Source organism: Aulonocara stuartgranti, assembly GCF_965226115.1.
Source record: "Aulonocara stuartgranti genome assembly, chromosome: 16".
In the NCBI taxonomy this organism is placed as follows: domain Eukaryota; kingdom Metazoa; phylum Chordata; class Actinopteri; order Cichliformes; family Cichlidae; genus Aulonocara; species Aulonocara stuartgranti.
Window position 1 is genome coordinate 13800140 of NC_138952.1, and position 19505 is coordinate 13819644.

At 42.8% G+C, this 19505-nt stretch overlaps 1 protein-coding gene across 1 annotated transcript; it reads right to left on the minus strand.

The window, feature by feature from the left end:
• Positions 1-118: 118 nt before the first annotated feature.
• On the minus strand, positions 119-16361 carry LOC309691153 (matrix-remodeling-associated protein 5-like). Its single transcript, XM_082508737.1, has 12 exons — positions 16001-16361; positions 15269-15488; positions 14966-15095; positions 13443-13684; positions 13076-13227; positions 8832-12397; positions 7524-7665; positions 6753-6888; positions 5245-6435; positions 4947-5154; positions 3995-4216; positions 119-3858 (listed from the first exon to the last, which is right to left on the minus strand). Exons 2-12 carry the CDS (start codon positions 15460-15462, stop codon positions 1720-1722), a joined length of 8322 nt encoding a protein of 2773 aa, XP_082364863.1. The 5' UTR covers positions 15463-15488; positions 16001-16361; the 3' UTR covers positions 119-1719.
• Positions 16362-19505: the final 3144 nt, after the last annotated feature.

Below are 19505 nucleotides of genomic sequence, written 5' to 3' on the forward strand. Positions count from 1 at the left end.
TGCACCGTGCTGCTTTTCAGAACAAAACTCAACCACTGACATTTCATTTTTTCCCATTTTTATTTATAAAATGAAGGTGTTAAAAGTCTAGGAAGCATTCATCACTGGCAAGTGAGACTTCAAACATATTCATATTTAATAATAATTCTCCCTTTAAGACTGTCTAACAACAGAGTTTGTACAAGGCAAATAATTTAAGGACAATATTTTTAAAAAATGATTAAGTGACTACATATAACTATGACCTCCTGGCTTTGTGCACAGGCGTAAGACAGGTGCTTGTACCAACAGACATCTATACAGTAGTTAATATCACAATAATCCTGAACATTACTCTTCAAAAACTGGCTTTTGTTGAAACATAAATGTTTTGTACCATATGTTCGGCTCCATTAGTGCTGTGAAAATGTAATGGAATCAGAAGGTGAGTACAAAGTCCTGAAGAATCTGCTTTTTCGAGTAGATCATAACACTGAAGCCCTCCATCAACATGCCTGTGAACGCTTTAACGAAAGCAGTTCAGTGCAAATAATGGCGCCAAATACGATTCTTTTTCCTGGTTTGTTACATATAGACCACCGCAACAAATCCAACCTAGTTAGCACATGAAAATACAACATTTTAAAATGACATTTTTAAACCCAAGAAGAACATTTTTTAAAATATACAACAGATGTAACACAATCATATTATGTGACATTACATTTGTACCTATGTGAATGGAAACAGTTGTGAAGGAAAAACTGACATGTTGTGCGATGCTGTGTGGCGTCGCTGGCAGAACGTTATCGGCAGATAAGCGGTTTAACATATAAATTGCAAAAAAGTTGCTGTTTATCACATGTAGCACAGAGATAAAGACGGCTTACATCAGCTGTACTCTCGCTACTGGAAATGCTCCAGTTTCAGACCAACCACTCATAGGAGGGCGACTCACCAGCAGTGAACTAACCTGTGTTATTATCAATGCAAAATGGAGCAAAATGGATGTTACACAGTTTTTGGACTAGAGAGTCAGCTGGTTTAAAGACTTTTTAATGTCTAATCCATTTGCTAACATGCACCTTGGTAAGGTCATGTCTAAAAAGGCCGAGGGCCACAGTGCATAGTGTGAAATTGCTATACTACATTGTGCAGTACATTGTTGTTCAGTGTTAGAGCAGAAATGTAAAGTAATAAAGCTAAATAATGAGCCGGTGTTAAATGGATATAGCGCATTTTGATCTTCCACACGAGGGTTGAAAATGTTTTTACATTTTACAAATAAACACAGAAAGAAAAGATGTTATTGTATTGGTGAACAATTCATTTTGCTCTTATTCCCCCTTTCTTACATTTTAGCACACGGTGGAGAAACAAGACCATTTCTGCAGGAAAAAATGCAGCATTTTTGCCACAATGATGAAATGAGCACTAATTAAAAACAGGATTTACACCAGTGAGACACCAAATGTGTAGACCACCTGCATGAAACATTGTACCTGTTTTTCAACCCCTGATTCAAAACCTCAAATACATAAATGAGACATAAACTGTATATCAGCAATGTGTCCTTTCTGAGAGTTATCAGTATCTCCCACACAGGGGTTTGCAGTTTCTTTGGGCATCAGGGACACAGAGTGTAAGCACTCAAACAGGTTATACACCAGTACAAAGAAGTGAAGTCTCTGTGTTTCTATTACATGACATTGTGTATGCGTGTATTGTCATCTCATCCGGTTATATAACATGCAGGTAGGTTGCCTTGGTGTCCACCCCTATCACATTTTTGGCGGTGCATTTGTAAAATCCTGTATCCATGCTTGTCGGTTTTTGTATCACTAAAGAACCCTGAGGGCTAAGATAGCGGTTCCCATAAATGCGAGGCTGAGCCATGACCTTCAGCTGCATCAGGTCTGGTGTTTCCCAGGTAACTGTCGCCCGGGGTGTTGCTATGGTCAGGCAGGGCAGTTCCACAGCGACACCGGGGCGGGTGTAGGTCACAGGGGAGGGGCCTGTTGTGATGCGCGGAGGGTAGGCGATGACAATAACAGGAACTGTGATCACTGAAACTGAGGAAGAGTCATAACTCGTGGATCTGCAGGTGTAGGTGCCACGGTCGAACACAGAGGCCTGCTGCACTGTTAATGCTCCATCCTCTTGGACTAAGTAACGGCCTGAATCATCACTCTCACCCTGGGACAGCACCTTGCCACTGGGCATGGTCCATGTGAATGAGCTGCGGGTAAAGCCAGGTGTTTGAGAAGCAGGGCAAGGCAGGTGAAGGGTCTCTCCATTAATGATGCTCACAAGAGAGGCTGTTTGGGTGATCACAGTGGGCGCTGAGGCAGTGCCAGTTGAGGATGGGGGGCCAACTGGGTGAGGTGGTGAAGGCAATCTCGCTGCACTTTGCCGAGGCTTTTCAGTAACTGAGATTCTCGGGTAAAGCACAGGTGACGCTGGCTTTGAGCTTAAGGACTGCTCTGATTCCACTAACCCTCTTGAGAGCGGCACCTTTGTTAAACCAACCCTTTCTACCCTGTGTGGAGATCTGACCTCCTCCTGCTGGTCTGACACCTCCAGCTCCACCCGCATTGTTGTCTCTCCTTTCTCACTTCTCACTACACAAACCAAGACACCACCATCACTCCCTCGAACACCCCGCAGCTCTAAGGTACCATTTCGGTGCACAGTAAGACGACTGCCATAGTAGGGAGATGGCAACATGCCATTCCCAGGCAGAAGCCAGAACAGACGCGACTGACGGGAATTTTGGGAAGGGCATGGCAAAAAAATAGTTTGACCTTTAACTGCTTGCTGCTTCACCGCCGTTGCTACACCCAGTACTGTGTTGGGGGAGTTTTTAGCATCAGTATTACTACTTAACTCACCACCATTTCTGCTGTCAGTCCTTCCTAGATTACCGCTCCTATTAAAATCATCCCCTCTGTGTGTGCTTGTCCCAACTGCTTTATTAGACACAGTGCTACTAAAGCCTCCAGCATTTCTCGAATTACCACTTAACCTGCCATTTTCTCCGCTCGTATTAGCGTCATTACTAGCCTTTCCTGCAATGACTTCATTGATATTCCGTGCAGGATTTCTCTCAGCACTACCTTCTCTAACTGTGCTGCGACTGTTACCTACACTGTTGCTGTTGTGTATAATACTAGGTCTATTCATATTAATTCCAGTATTATCTGCTTTAGTGCTTACATTCCTAGCACGGTTCACCCCCACGCTGATTACGCTACTGCTCAGTTTTGTTGTAATTCCACTCACAAGTCCGTTAAATCCATTTTGACTATCATTCTTAAGGACAGGATTAGAGCTACTGATTGCCAAATTAACACCACTGCTTGGTACAATGTTTCTTATCCTCTCATTATCGTTGTCATTGCTGCTGCTGTTGTTATGCAGCTTGTCTGTGATTCCAGACAATCCATAGCGGATTATCCCCCCATTGTTAATGTTGTCCCCTGATCTGGTGTCAGTTCCACTATTATTGCTCCAACCTCCACCTTCCACTCGGCCACGCAATCCATAGGTAGGCGTCTCCACCTCAAGCCTGACCACCCTGCTCCTCTCCCCAGCTGAGTTGCTTGCTTGGCACGTATAGTTTCCCGTGTCGATCTTTTGAGCTACTCGCACCTCCAGAGTGCCATTTGAAACCACCACTACTCGTTCAAAATAATAACCAGATCCTAAACTTCGTGGGATAACACGGTTTGCAGGGTTGAACCACGTCACTGTAGGGGTAGGGTTTCCTGTGGCTCGGCACGGAATTCGGGCCGTTGCTCCCTGGCGTACTTTCATGACATGGTAGCTTCTGTCATCAGTAAAAGTTGGAACAGATGTCATCGTAACCTTTACTTTGACCTTGAAAGGATGAACAGATGATTTAATTGTTTAGTGTTTTTAGTTGTGTAAAAGCTTCAGTTTGAAAGCACTCATAACTCATGCAGCTCATGACAAAGACTTTTAATTAAAATGATGAAGAAATTACTTGTCTTACCTTCATGGTGTCGTGGCCGCCTTGATTCTCAGCGTAACACGTATACTCTCCTCCTTCTCCAGCGCTTACTGCTGGAACCAGTAACGTCCCATTGCTGAACACTATTAGTCGTTGTTCTCGGCCTCCTCTGTCTTCCCCATGCAACACGCTGTTCACCATGGTTCCATCTGGTAAGGTCCAGTGGACAGCTGGGTCAGGCAGCCCTGATGCCTGGCAGTCCACCTGCAGAGGATCAGTGTTCCAGTGATGCATGATTTAAAAGGTTGTTGACTTTTTGTTTGGGATGAAAGCTGAAGTCGTAAGAAACATTATAAATGATAAATAACAACTACATGCTGCACTCTAAAACACATCTAAGCCACTACAAATTTCACACTCACACTAAAACACAGCTCATAAATCTTTAAATTAAAATAATTATTTTTAAAAATCCCACACTTGCTTTGTTTTTTTTTTTTCTTGACATTTTTCACCAAGCCTTTAAATATTGATGTGTGCTTTATTTTCTGCTGAAAAACACTGCTGATGATTCATAGCTGCACATTTATGCGTCGGCAGGTTTTTCTTTCTTTTTTGACCCAAATAATATAAAACATTTTTAGATCCCAACTTAAAACCTGAACTTTAGGACTCAAATGTACCAACCCTGGCACGAAATAACTCTAAAACTCAACAGTAAACTTGTATAAGAGAGGGACAGTTCAGATTTAGACATTTCTTGCCAGACATTTTAAACAATACAGCATCAAATGAATGAATGAATTGAATTATTTCACGGGAAATATGCAGTGCAAACACTACAACTTAATAACAACCCAGATTCAAATAAAATTGAGTGAGAAACACAGACTGGAAATAAAATATTAATCGCTTGTGTGCATTTATCAAACAAACTTTGCATCAGAAGCGGCTGAGAATTGTAATTTAATTACATTTCTGTTTTTCTGCTCACCTTCAGTGGTTTCCCGACTGACACCATCTGAGTGAGCAGTTGTTTTGGTTCAATCGTGGCGGGTTTCGCAGCTACAGTAACACGCAGGAGGCGATAATCATCTGCGACCTTGTTCCGTGCAATGCACAGGTAGTCTCCAGCATCCTTCTCCGTTACAGCTTGGACTGACAAGGTACCGTTAGGATGCACCTTCAAACGCCGGTCAAAACTTTCATTCAAACGTAGATAATTAAATTAGATGAAGTACTATTAAAATCAACAACATATGTAGTGATACAAATGTGGACATTCCCAGTACCTTAAGTGCTGGTCCACTAGCTTCCTGCTGGGGGTCCTCCAGATAATGATAGGGGTTGGGTTGCCAGTTACGGAGCAGTGAAGCTGTAAAATCCCCCCTTGTGGGACAGTAGAACTAGATGGTGATGTAGAAATAATACGGGCTTTGCTAAAAGGGGAGAGGAGCAAGGGATTCAAAACAGTAGATGCTCTCCTGTCTGTAGGGGAAGCAACTCTTGTGTTGGTTATACTGGGTGAGACTTTATTCTTATTTATTGACCCCGTGGAGGGTGGGGAAAGGGAAGAAGAATTTGTTTTTTTGACACTGGTAAAGTGTGTGTGGGAGGCAGTGACTGTTTTATTAAATTTAGGTGATGAGTTCGAGGACCGGTAAGGGTTAGATGAGGAGTGAGAAGAGCTTGAGGTGAGCGACGTCTTGGATTTTTCCAAGGGAGATTTAGGGGAGCTAAATGGATTTGAGGGCTGGTTAGAGATACTCAGACCTGTGTCATTAATGAGTGATGAAGAAGGTGGCCTTTCAGTAGCAACAGCTTTTACTCCTTTATGACTTACTTCTCCCTGTCTTCTTTCTCCTTCTGCTCCCCCTTCAATTTTTAACTTCACTGTTCTCTTATCGGTCCCCACAGCATTACTTGCTGTGCACTCATAGCTCCCAGAATCCTTTGGCCCGACTTTTCGAATATGCAGTGTCCCATTGGTCAAGACAAAGAGGTTGCCGTGGAGAAACTGGGATGGGCGAACAAGGGTCCCATCTGGGATTCGCCAGCGGAGAGTTGGTGGAGGGGCACCTCGGGCTGAGCAGTGAGCATAAACTGGCCTCCCCGGAGACAAGAGCAGGTGTTCCTCTCTGGGTTGCTGTATCACCGGAGGTAACGAGGACACGTGTACACGCACAGAGGTGCTGGCAGCACCAGCTGAGTTGGAGGCCACGCAGCGATACACTCCTCGGTCACTGGGTAAAGTTACTGAGATATGAAGAGTTCCATTCGTGTCCACGCTGATTCGACTGGTGGAGGGGCCAGCAGATGTCATGACAGAACGATCTGGCAGAACCCACGAGAGCAGAGGGGCGGGAACACCATCCGCTTGGCACTCCAAGTGCACTTCTCCGCCCTGATGAATGGTGGCTTCTCTGTAACTAGCCAGCTGCATACGAGGGGGGCGAGTCCAAACTTCCAGGGTCGTTAGCAACCTGCCATGAAGAAGACGGGCAAAAAAAACCCCTCAATTTATGAAATATGCAAAGGCAAACACACAATGCATGACTCTATCAGAAATCACATAAGAGGCACCAAATCATACTTTATATATACAGGTTTGCATTACTGCGTATGTCACTGTTTGCTGTTATAACAACAGACTCAACAAGCATAACTGCACCACAATATACATTATGCTGAGTAATTTAATTACACATTACTGTAGGCTGATGTCATTAATATTAAAATACTGTGCCCTGTTGTCATTACACAACCATACTGTATGCATAACATATATCCGTAACCTCACCTATCACGACCCAGCATGCTTTGTGCACTGCAGATGTATGTGCCCCTGTCCTGCAGCTGAATATTCTGGATAACAAGGGTGCCATTTGACAGGACCTCAAAACGCTGAGCTCTGGAGTGGACTGACATCACCGCTCCTGAGTGAAAGACATACAGCAAGAGAGTAAGACAGACAGACGCACACAAAGAGAAGCAACGAGCAAAGAGAGTGAGGAAAAACGTTAAGAGGGTGAGAAAGAGACAGAGAGGAAAGGAGGAACGGGGGCACACCAAATGGCACAGCATGAAGTAAAGTCAGCGATGCAGTGCACAAAATGTTCCATTACTTGCTTGCGATGTCTTTCCCACATGGCAAGCTAGAGAAAAGCCTATTGTGTCCATGCCAGTGTATATGCTGGTTGTTAATGGGGGTTTTTTTTCATCACAGTAAAATGTGTTTGTATTCATTCATAGCACATATTAAAGCTGACGCTTATTTCCTTTAGCATTAGTGACCTCAGAGTGTAAACCTTTAATTACTCTGCTTTAAATGCAAAGTCAATAGATTTTAGACCATACCATACAGACATGCACATATGCAATAAACTGGTGAATGCGAAATAAGCACTGCTGCGTTTTCCAGCAAAATTAAAAGAATAAACATGAAGCCTGTTCCATGATTTGAGTTTATGCAACAGATTTAAAGTGGCGGTAAACTGGATTACACACTGACATAGCTCAGGGTGTTTTGTTTAAGGTATGTTAGAATAAATGCATGCTGCAGTGTGCACACCTGTGGCGACTTTAATCCACATGATGGTGGGTTTTGGTTCTCCTTTAGCTTCACAAGTCAGCCTGGCAGTGCTCTCTGCTGGGAATGACACTGTCCTGACGTGCGGGTCTGCAATCCTTGGTCTGGATCTCACGACTGGAGCCTACAAGAGCACATTAAATCACAGGATAATGAATTTGACTGCTTTAAAATATTCAAACCTTTAAAGATATCTGGGATTCACTAATGAAACATTTTAAACTTTACAAGTTTAAAATGTTTCATTATGTTGGCCTGAATTAGGTTGGCCATTGAGTTTCATTTTCTTAACTAAATAGCCAGTGACTGGAGGGCTTCCAACAACCTACAGCAAGCAGGCCAATTAAAACACATTTGTGAAGTTATGAATCAGCATGAAAAGTCTGATTCACAGGGGCTAATTAAAAACTGCCAGTTTGTAAAATGTTTCTTATTGCTCTTTTTTTTTTTTTTTATTAAATAGTGATATTGTGGAATAAGATATATAATATAGCTTCACAGTGATCTCAGACTTAGAGTTTTTGTTGGTGGACTGAGAATTTTAATCTACTGAGGCTTGCCAACAAGGCCTGTAAATTAATTAACAATTGATTACTTTAAATCCCATGGGATTAGACTCACATAATGCATAACAACACATAATGCTATTGATTGTGGAACACGTGTTTTTAATTTTGTTTTTTTCTTTAGATCTCTGACAGAGCTCTGGAGAATCCATGAAATTGGAGAATTGTCATAAACATCCTTTAATTTTAATTGCAGGTCATGTGGATAGAGATTAGACTGTTTGGAGATCTAGATTTTGCCCCAAGGGCTTGCAGAGTTGGGTGTAGTGTGTGTGTGTGTGTGTGTGTGTGTGTGTGTGTGTGTGTGTGTGTGTGTGTGTGTGTGTTGTTTTTTTCTGGGTCAGCCAACTCTGGTTTGGAGCATCAGAGGCACTCACTTGGTAAAGAAATGTTAATGTGAGTTGTGTGTATATAAACTGCAAATTACATTTAAAAGTGCACTTAAAGAAATTACCCACTGCATAAATTACTAAATGACTAAAAGCAAGTAAAAATGGGGAAACATTAATTTGCAATTGAATTAACACTAGAAAAGAACAAATGGTGGTCCTAGTTTGGCTGTTATTCTCTTTGTAGTGTGTGTGTGTGTGTGTGTGTGTGTGTGCGCGTGTGTGTGTGTGTGTGTGTGTGTGTGTGTGTGTGTATGTGTGTGCTTGCCTTAAAGCCCATTTTGGGTAGCACTACCTATAAAATAGAAATGTTATTTGAATTCATTTGGACTCACCCCAGGAGCCACAGGGAATGAAGGGGACCAGTTAGTCCTGCTGCTGTGTGAATCTGGAATTGAATTAGCGCCGGCGTTTTTCCAGTCAGTGGGGGTCCGACTCTGGTTTGGAGCACCAGAGGCAAGCCTCTCTCTGGGGTCAGCTAGGTCGATGCTTGGCCTCTCCCGGGATGATGTTTTGGTATTTGCTGATGTCATTATTGCAGCGGTACTGGAAAGTGTGCTAGGCGTAGCTGCCCTAGAAGTTGAGTGAATTTTGGCTGAAACTGTAAATGTTGGAGTAGTGGTAGTAGTAGTAGTAGTTTTAGTAGTTTCAGATGTAGTAGAAGCAGTAGCAGTAGATGGAGGGTTAAGAAATCGGGACGTAACAATGAATGAGTTTGAAGAACTACTAGTAGTAGTGCTAGTATCGGTAGTAGTTGAAATCAAAGCATTATTATTAGGGTTTATTGTAGTGGTAAAGAGTTCAACTACAGGAATAGTAGCGGGAGTAGTAGGTGTAAGAATAGGTGTAGCAGAGGTAGAAGCACTTGCAGTATGTCTGGTAGTGCTAGATGTTGGAATAATAGTCCTAGCAAATATGGTGGAACTTGTAGTCCTAGGATTAATTGCAGTTGTTGTGGGAAGCTTGTACTCATTAGTCATAGCAGAAGATGTACTTTTAGAGCTGCTGGCATTTGCATTAGAATAAACCTTTTTAGGGGCAGTTGTAGGATTTGTTATGGTTTTTGCAGTAGCTGCACTGGAAACTGAAACAAGGGAGGAGTGAGTTGCTGGAGAGGAAGACTGATATAGTATGCTCACAAAATTCTTCCCCAGCTTTTCACTGTGTTTGTTTGGGGGTGTGTCAATATGCTTGCCTAAGGCTGTTTGTGTTTCTGTGTGTTTGTGTATACTGTGTGCTAAGGTATGTGTGCCTGGCACATGTGTTTCTGAAATGACAAAATTAGAATGAGTGGGTGCTGGTGTGCTGAAAAGAGTGGACTCTTCACTGTCTGGTATCTCTTCCCTGTCTGGTCTCTTGCCTGAGTGAGTCATTATAGCTGTAGGTGTGTATCTGTTTGTATACGAGGGGGAGGGAGTCTGTGAGGGGGAGGAAGATGATGAAGCAGAGCCAAAAAGATTCAGAGCAACATCGTTTGGAGCAGTCTTAATATGGTCTCTCTGTGTCGACAAAATTCCCGCAGATGTGGCTGTTGAGACCAGTGACAACATATTGATTTGATTTGTAGTGGTGTCAGGTGTCACAGCAGGGGTTATTGGGTTTGTGGGTTCCAGGGGACGTTGGTTTGGGGTCAAAAGTTGCACCCTGGGCCTGTTGATGATTCGTCTCCGCTGTCCAATCTTCCTGTGTGAGTTCCGAGGTCTTTGGGGGCGGGAGTTTGGCACCAAATTAGGGAAGAACCGCTGTCGGGGATTCTGTGGTCTCGTTCTTGATGGATTGGGGTTCACTTCTCGCTCATCTCCTTCAACTGGTTCTGGGACAATTTCATTTGTTCCTGACACTGGATAAGATGTGACCGGTTCTTTCCGTGTCACTGCGTTTGCTGCTGTCTGTGTTTGTGAACCCGGTATCTCTGCCTGCCTGAGTGTGTCTGTCTCATTCTCTATCTGTTTTTCTGTTGACCTCTCTGTACCTTCTTCTGTCTCAGAGTCTGTTTCAGTCTCTGTTTTTATCTCTGTTTTTGTCGGGCTTCCTGTGTTAACAGGTTGAATGGGCTGTAACTCTTCCTCCTGAAGAACTATATCATCAACAGACGACCCTTCAGTTTCTGCTTCCACTCCTGCTGCCTGACCTCTACCTCTATCTGTATCATCATCTTCCTCGTGTTCTATCGTGACTCTGTCTTCAGCTTCTTGGACCGGTGCAGCTGTGGGCTTTTCTGTTGTGATAAGTTGGCCACGATTAGCGAGAGCAGTCCTTTGACGTATCTTAGCCAAAAGGTCAGCCCATTTCTGCGGATCTATCTTTTTTTTGCTCGTGCTAACTCTACGTTTGTTCTCAAAGAGGTTTCTTCTCTGGTCTGTGGATGAAAAAGCTGCACCGCCTCGTCTCCGGGAGCCTTCTCTTACAGGCCCACGTCTTCGTGGGTTTCCAATCGGATAGCGTCTGTTTGGGGGTCCCTGAAACGACACTGGGCGTTTTCTATTTCCAACAGTCGCCTCTTCCACTTCCTCTCCGTCCCCTGATCCTTCATTCATGCCACGTAATAAAGGAGCTCTTATCCTGGTTGACCGGCCAGCAGCAGACTGTGGTCCTCTGGGAAACGAAGTCCTAAGTGCAGGGATATGCTGTGAATTTAATATCAGCTGCACTGACAGAGCATCTCTACCATAGTGGTTGACTGCAGTGCAGCGGTAATGACCACCATCCCTCAGGGAGGGGTTAGGCAGATAGAGACTCCCATTTGTTTCTATGGTGAGTCCACCTGGCACAGCAGTTCCTCGGCGTACCACATTTCCATTTGGCAAAATCCAGCTTAAATAAGGCTCTGGTGAACCAGACATCCTGCAAGGCAAACTGACAGGTTCTCCAACTGTCCCTGTGACAGGAGGCCCCACTTGCTCTCCTAAATGCGGAACAGAGGACTCCTCCACTGCCAGATGCAGAAGAAGAACATCTACGTCCCTTCCAGCCCTGGCAACGCAGTAGTAAATCCCAGCATCTGACAGTTGTACATTTTGTAGCAGTAAAACAAAGCCTGAAGCCCGGAGCCTGCCATCTAGGGTGCTGGAGGGGGAGAGGAGTTCAGATCCATCTGGGAGAATCCACTGTGCTTTGGGGTTGCCAGAAGTGAGAATTGGGCAGGGTAGCTGTACTTTACTGCCTGCTACTGCTGCCAGTGCTGTGGTAGTATGATTAGTTGAAATCAGCACCCAAGGGTGAGAAGCAGCAGAGGATGATGAGAGTTGAGAGGTAGGGTCAAGATGAGCAGAAACTCTTGTTGAGTATATAAGCTGAACCTTATGTCCATTAGACTGCGCTCTGTTTAGCTGAATGCTAATAGCTGGCTGCATTAACCACTGAGGCCTGGCTTTAACAGAAGCTTTGACTCCAGTGTGATAATATCCATCTGTCTCTGCTGCCTGCCTATAGCGGTAGGCCAACGCTGGGGATTTACTCAGCATGATCTCCCTCTCGAGGCGAACTGCAGTCTCGCTGTAGTAAGCCAGAATCCTCCAAAGTTTCTCATAGCTCTGTCTCTCCACGGGGCACTCCAGAGAGAGCGAGAGAGCGAGAGGAAGAGGAGAAGATGAGGACACGGAGAGATCTGGAGGAGGAGCAATATCTTGGGAGTCGGATGATTGAGTGATGTTGCAACTCAGATCAACACTGTACCCTTGCTGGTCAGACAAACCCAGTGAGGCACTGCCTAAGGGCTCTCTGAAGGTCTCACTTGATTTAATTTCACTGGGTTCTGTCCCTAAAGGTGCCTCTTTTCCTGGAGACGGGATCACTGGTGAATTGCACGTTAAAGCAGTCTGTTCAAGCAAGCCCTGCCCTTGAAGTGAATTGGGGGATGTACATAATGGACACTGTGGGCCACCAGGACATTTCATCAAGCCTAATTGAAAGAGGGAAACAGAGAAAATGATATCACAAAAGACAGCCTTACCATATCTAATGTCATAGCAGCTATGCAAATACACAATAGCACGTTTTAGCTCTTTCAACATATAACTGCATATTATAGTCATTTATTAGTCATGGCAGCATATTTTAAGCATTCATTACACTTTATATCTCTTACTAATTAGGTATGGTTACTTAATTTACACATAAATCAGAAATATGCATCACTTCATTACTACACAGGAATCATTAGCCTATATTTCAGTGGACACACATCAGTGCTGTCATCATGGATTAGTCATGGCAAGTTAAGTCTGGCATATCAATGAGACACATTTCACGGCCTAGCTTTCTCTCACATCTCAATAACAGCCACAAAACACACTGGAAGATAATGGGGAGAAACAATGAATAATTTGTGACAAAAAGCAGGTGGAGGGCGGTAGTGGCCAAAGGTTCTCAGATAACAAAACCAGATGCATTAAAATGAATGGTTTTGGCATGCAGCTCTCGGTCTCGGCTTATAAAGTGGAAATATCAACAAAACAATCTTCTGTTTCTCAGCCCGTTCCCAATGTTCCTTCTCACCTTATCTATTTCTTCTTCTGAACACGTTAGAGAGACAAAACAATAAGTGTAAACAAATGATTTTTTCAGGAATGGCAGTCACCTGGGTGAGCCAGAGTCCAAGAAAGAAACCAGTTCATCCTGCAGTCACAGCTCCACGGATTAGCCTGCAGCATAAGAGTTTCCAGCAGAGGTGCTGTTGCTAAAGCGTCTTTGGGCAGGGTGGTTAGACTGTTGTTGGAGAGGTCCAGGTGTCTAAAGAAAGGGAAGAAGAAAAAACTGATATGAAAACAGAGGGAAAGCAGAGTCTGAATCAAAGCAGATGGCTGCTTGGACTGAATTTAAGTTAACAATTACTGTGTTGCCCTCACTCTCAGGACTACCAGCAGAACTAAATCTGGTTATACTTTTAAAACCAGATTTCCCTCGCACTGATTATTACATTGAATGTTTGAAGTGTACAAGCTCACCTGAGTGTGGAAAAGTAATATGTATTCAGTAGGGACAATGTGCATAGAGTGTGAGGGTGCAACTGATGCAGCCTGTTTCCTTGTAGACGAAGCAGCCGGAGGCTAGGCAGCTGGAGCAGGGCCCGGGGGTGGATGTGCTGGAGGAGGTTGTGATCCAAATACAGGCGGAGCAGTGAGGTCAGGCCAGAGAAGGTCAGCGATGAAGAGATCTCTCTCAGCTTGTTATAGCTTAGCTTTAGTATCTGTGGGAATAAAGGAAATGAAATGAGCAGAAGGAATGGAGGATTAGGACAGACATCTAAGGCTGATTTAAAAGGAAAAGAAAAGTCGGTTACTGGACACCACATGCTGGCAACATGAGTCTATAACATGAGAATAAAGAGATGTGTAAAAATCCAAGTAGAAACAACTTATCCTGAGTAATTTTTTTAAAATACAAGCAAAGATTTCAAGAAAATAGTTAAAACATTTACAAAACTACTGCTGACAGCATATCCAGATGAAATATTCATGCTGTGCATCGGGTCAAACTAAAAGGATATCCTAGAACTGGCGGGGTTTCTCATTATCCAAATGTAAAATTTAGCACTTTCCCCAAAAGGAAACTGTAAGAAATCTATTGCTATTCCAGCCATGTGTGAAGATCCCGCCAGAAATTTAAGAAGGCGCACCATGAAAATCAGGTTGTGGAATTTTGTTTCTGTGAGGCTTACGTTAAATCTGCCCTCTGGGGAGGCTACTGAGCTGGAAGAGTTCCAGCTGCTGACGGATCAAGCATGTGAAGACGTGAGCACATGAAAATATGGATCCTATTACCACAGAACGGCAAATATATCAGCATCTGCCTGGGAGATGAAGGGAACAATTGCTAGTTGAGTAATATCACTTCCCCACGGACTGCTAACTCTGCCCTCAGGTTGCTTCTCAAATGTCCAGTGTGTTTCCTGTCACCAAGCAGTGAAACGAATGATGATTGCTAAATTATGCATCACTTATAAAGAAATTAGGAAAAAAATGCTGACGTTTTGAATCTACAAAATGATGACTGTTCGCTTTGATTGATTAATTCTAGATTAGTTTTGCAGATCAGAGCTTTAGCTAATGAATCGGTTTAATATTAATAGTATGACTGCAGGATTTGGGCACATTTATCAGTGTAGCGTCGTTTCTAAATGACACCAAACCTTTTTGACAAATACTATTTATCTTGATAATCATACATTACTGGCGTTATCAGTAACAGAAACCTTCTTTGACAAGCGGTTTTAATGTTAATCTCTCATAGTTAGAGTGTTATTAAGAGTGTTAATTACAAGTATTTCAGATGTTACTGGTCTACTGTATCGTAACTTTTTATCTCCATTGTCACAAAATGTTGTCTCTCCTACCCATTAGGGTGTTGAGGCGACTGTTTGTTGTAATTTGGCGTTTTATATATAAAACTGCCCACTCTCTGTTTAATTAGATTCACTAACCCCAGTGAGAAAGGTCAGAAGTATTGTCTTTCTCCTCTTCCTGTTTACCTGTAGCGATTTCATGTCTCTGAACGCTGCATCTGGAAGATGATGGAGGTCATTGCTGTGAAGCATCAGAAGCTCCACCCTCCTTAACCCAGCCAAAGACCTGTCATGGAGGTTCCTGATGCTGTTAAACCTGCCAGAGAACAAAACACCATCTGTATACTTTTAAAAAAAAATTCCTGTGTTGACTGATTTAAAAAAAAAGAATAAAAAACACCCAAAAAAGCTTTAGCTCGTTATCACTGATATGTTACATATGTGTGAGCAGCATACTTTGTTCTTTTGGATGTATGTGTGTTTCCATACCCTAAGTTTATGCGTCTGGTGTGTGCAGGCAGACCGGGAGGTATAGCGAGCAGTGAGCGGAAGGTGCAGTGGACTTCATTGGCCTGGTAGCAATTACAGGTCCTGGGGCAGGACTTGCTCGTGGGCACAACAAGTGCCAGCATCAGGAGAGCCAGTAAAGCCGCAAGCACATTCACTCCCCGATTCATTTTCATTTACTAGAGGAGACAGTACACTATCACTGCAAAAGAGGAAAAGGAAGTCAGGAATAATGGAGAGAAGCAAAGAGCACCAAAATTTCTCCAACAACTTCTGTCAAAATAACCTCTTTCCTTTTTTTAAGTAGAGACCACAGTGCTACTCCTCACACTTTTACTTATACTCAAGCCACAGAGCCATGCTGGAACACCGCACCTGTCTTAAAGGTGAGATATTTAAGTATAAGACATACAGACGCGCATGCGTGTGCTTAAGTAGTTAGCGGTGTGGCTGATGCGATATATGAATGAAGGTTTAAGTCAAAGGGCGCATTAGGAGGCTAGAAATACTCCCGCCCTCTCCCTCGCTCGCTCTGTTACTCTCACCCAATCGCAAAATTAACATAAAAACGCCAAACATTTAAATTCAACAGACCAACTATAGAGCTAAACATGAGAAAGCTTTTCGACCTATAGTTAAAATTTAAGTAAATCATGCTGATGAGCAAGAAGCATTGGAGATAAATAGATTCTTTTACCGCGTTTCACAACATACCTTGAAATCCTTCGGTCCGGGGGAGTTAATCATTTAATGGAATTATTCATTTTGACCATCAAACGCTGACTTTAATCCAGCTGCACGGTTCGGAAATTTAAAAGCAAATTTATGCAGTTTATCCGCCCATTGGAGTGAATTCCCAAGAAAGTTATCACCTTAGAAGAGAGCCAAGAAAATCCTGAAAAGTAATATCACTTTTTTTCCAACTCCACAAAACTTTTTTTTAAAGTATGTTAACAACATCCAGAGTTCTTCATGCGTCTCTACAAAAGTAGAGCGGCAGGAGCGGCAAGCGGACTATTTGCATAAGCGTCTGGCGCTGTGTGAATGTGTGCGAGCGTGTGTTTGTGTATGGGACAGTGGATGTGTATTTGGAAAGGGGGACTGGACTGAAGTGCACCGAGTGACGCTCGGGGAGAAGGGTCCATCCAAGGAGGGGCTTTCTCTGGAAACCCAGAGGTAACAAGTTACCGCGTTCGGGCTGCTGCTCCTCTCAAATGCGTGTAGCTGTCAGAAAATAACGCCAAAACTCATTTGCAAACTCTTATGTCGGATAAAGGCTCTTATAACTTCTCTAGGAAGTTTAACTTAGGTCATTTTTTCTATATAATTTTAATTTCGAGAGGGCTTCTGGCTTTTACTTATTTCATATAATCTTACTGTCTGAACAGTTTTTAAATTTAAGCTGCAGAAATGTGGAAATTTGTGAACAGTAAATATTGTCATTTGATCTGACATCAAAAATAAGCTCATTAATAGGATAGAGTCTAAAGAAACAAACTATGAGGTATCCATCTGAGCCTCCTTATTACTATATAGTAAATATGATTTTGACCTATTGCCATTAAGATGGCTTCTCCACTCTGCCAGAAGATTATTCTGGTGAAAAAAATAGTAAACTTCTGTATTTAACTAAATTTAATGTAATATTAATCAAAGATATTGGGCAATGAAAAAAGTCTGAGCACACAAAATACCATATTACCCTCACCGAACCATTAAACGCACCCATGATACCAAAAATTACACAGAAGACATGACCTCTGTCTCTTCATTGGCCCTTAGGCTGTCTCTGATGTACACATTTGGGTTAGGATCTACATCTTATTCTAATCCATCTGATGTGTCACAACTTTTTCAAGGACACTGAAGCAGAAGCTGAACTGCAGCTTGCTTAATTGGGAGATCCTCTGTTGGTAACATGTGGTTCCATATTTTCAAGTTCCACTAAAAATTTATCTAATTTTCAGGCACCACGTGGCGATTACACCTCCTTCTGTGAGACTTAAATGAAGGGACAGCAAAAATAGACTGATGCTCCTCAGCTGTTGTCCCCTTTAAGTAACCCCACCCCCATTTGTCACAGTAAGTTAGTGACAAGCGAGTACGCCTGGCAGAGGCTCTTTGCATTCCTTTAGGTCATTAAAGCGATATTTCTGAGAGAGAAAAAAATCACCTTATTTACCCTGGACAGAAAAACTGCTTGAGTTTCTAGGTCTCTCAATAAACTTTTCCAGCACAACTGAAAGGTTTTGTTTTTTTTTACTCACCACAGGGGGCAGCAGTACTGAAGTGCAGCAGCAGATGTGCAAATAAGGTCACCACTGAAAAGTTTTGAAGAATTCACATCAGCTTCCTGAATAATGGATTGTTGCTCTAATCCTGAATGACTGTTCATACCTGCTGGCTTGACAGTCGACAAGTGAACATCCGCAGACATCTGAGTGGATGGGATTTGATGCTTTACATTCACCAGCAAAATTCCCTCTGATGTTTTTCAACAGATGATCCAGTCTTCACCACCTTATAACCCTTGTCTCTGCAGGCAGTGTTGGCCTGTGAGAGCTTAGCAGCTCTCACATGCTGCACCGATTCCCTGTAGCTGTAATATGACTGTAAAAAGCATTAGGCCCAGTCCCAGCTCACTTCATTACAATACTTATCACTGTTATTGGAATGTATTGGACCATAATAAATGAATCACTGTCTGTCTAACTGGAAACAAGTAAGGAATGAAGACATAATGTAATATAAAGGCTCCTTGGGGGAAGAGAATGAATGAAGGGAGTCAAGAGAAAAAAAGAGGAGCAAAGAGAATGAGGGTTAAAGGCACTATGCTTTTGGCTTATGGAGAATGACCCACACTATTAAGTAAATGGTTTACATGCTGCATAAACAATTAGCTCCCGTCCCTTAGCTTCTTTTTTTTTATCACCAGTTATAGGCTTGGTTTTTGTGTTTTTTCAGTTTTGTAAAGTGAAACATGGCATCTTTACCTCAAATGTCCAATTTTCTGTATTTAACAAGTGAGGAAATAAAGGATGCTATCAGCGATGCTATTTGTGTGCTATCGGCACACAGAAAATAATATTTACCGCTCTCAGGCCCCTGGTTCTAAGAATAAATAAATATTTTAGTTCGAGAAGCTGGCGGCCAAGAGTTTTGAGGTATTTACTGACAAATTTCTCTGAGCTGAATTGAAAGCTGCAGTAATACACTAGACAAAACCAGGTCATACAAAAAAAAAGACACCCATCCTGTCAATAACACAGAGTTACCACAAAGTGTGTTTCTCTAGACCTAACAATTTCCCTCAAACCCCCTAGTCCCTGCACCAAGCAATCACATCTGTCCACCAAATGCTTGGAGATGAAACTGAAATCCTTCATCATCATGCCTGCCAACACCAAAAATGTCAAAGTAAAGGAGCCCTACCAGAATATACTGTATGTAATTTTAATTTGTACCCAGTCATTGCTGGAAAAAAAAGATCTCATTTGCATGTTACTAAGGCAAGGCAAGGCAAGGCAAGGCAAGGCAAGGCAAGGCAAGGCAAGGCAAGTTTATTTGTATAGCACAATTCAACAACAAGGTGATTCAAAGTGCTTTACAGAGACAGGAATGCATTGCTTGCTCACTCCACAGCCTGCAGTCACTTCAAGATAAAAATTAGATCCCCTCACTTTTGCACGCTTAACCTCTTACAAGTGTAATTTTCATTTACTAAAAAAGGCAATTTTTCCAACCAAATTGGTTCCGTAGAAGAGACCTGGGCTGCTGGGAGTTTGTCAAACTGCATTTAAAAGACTCTGAGAACATGAGAGGAAAAAAGTAATTTAATGTGATGAGTTAAAGTCTGAACTATCTGGACAAAACTCCAAATACTATGTCTGGCAAATCCCAGTAAATGTAACGATGTTCATAGGAATGCTTAAATGCAATACAGATCGAAGCCTGCAGACTGCAGAGCAGAACCTGCGCGATGGGTGCAGGGAATGCATTATCTTTGAAGACGCTCTGTTCCAGGACAGACACGACCTGAGATTGGAGTGATGTTTCACCTTTCGGCACAACAGTGAACCAAAGTAATCAGCCATGACAGTACTGCAGTGCAATGGCCATCTGCAGCACATCCAGTCTTACAGAGCTTGACAGGAGTTGCCCAGCAAAATGTGACACCCAGGTGTGCAAACTATATGCAGACGTTATGTAAGCTATAATA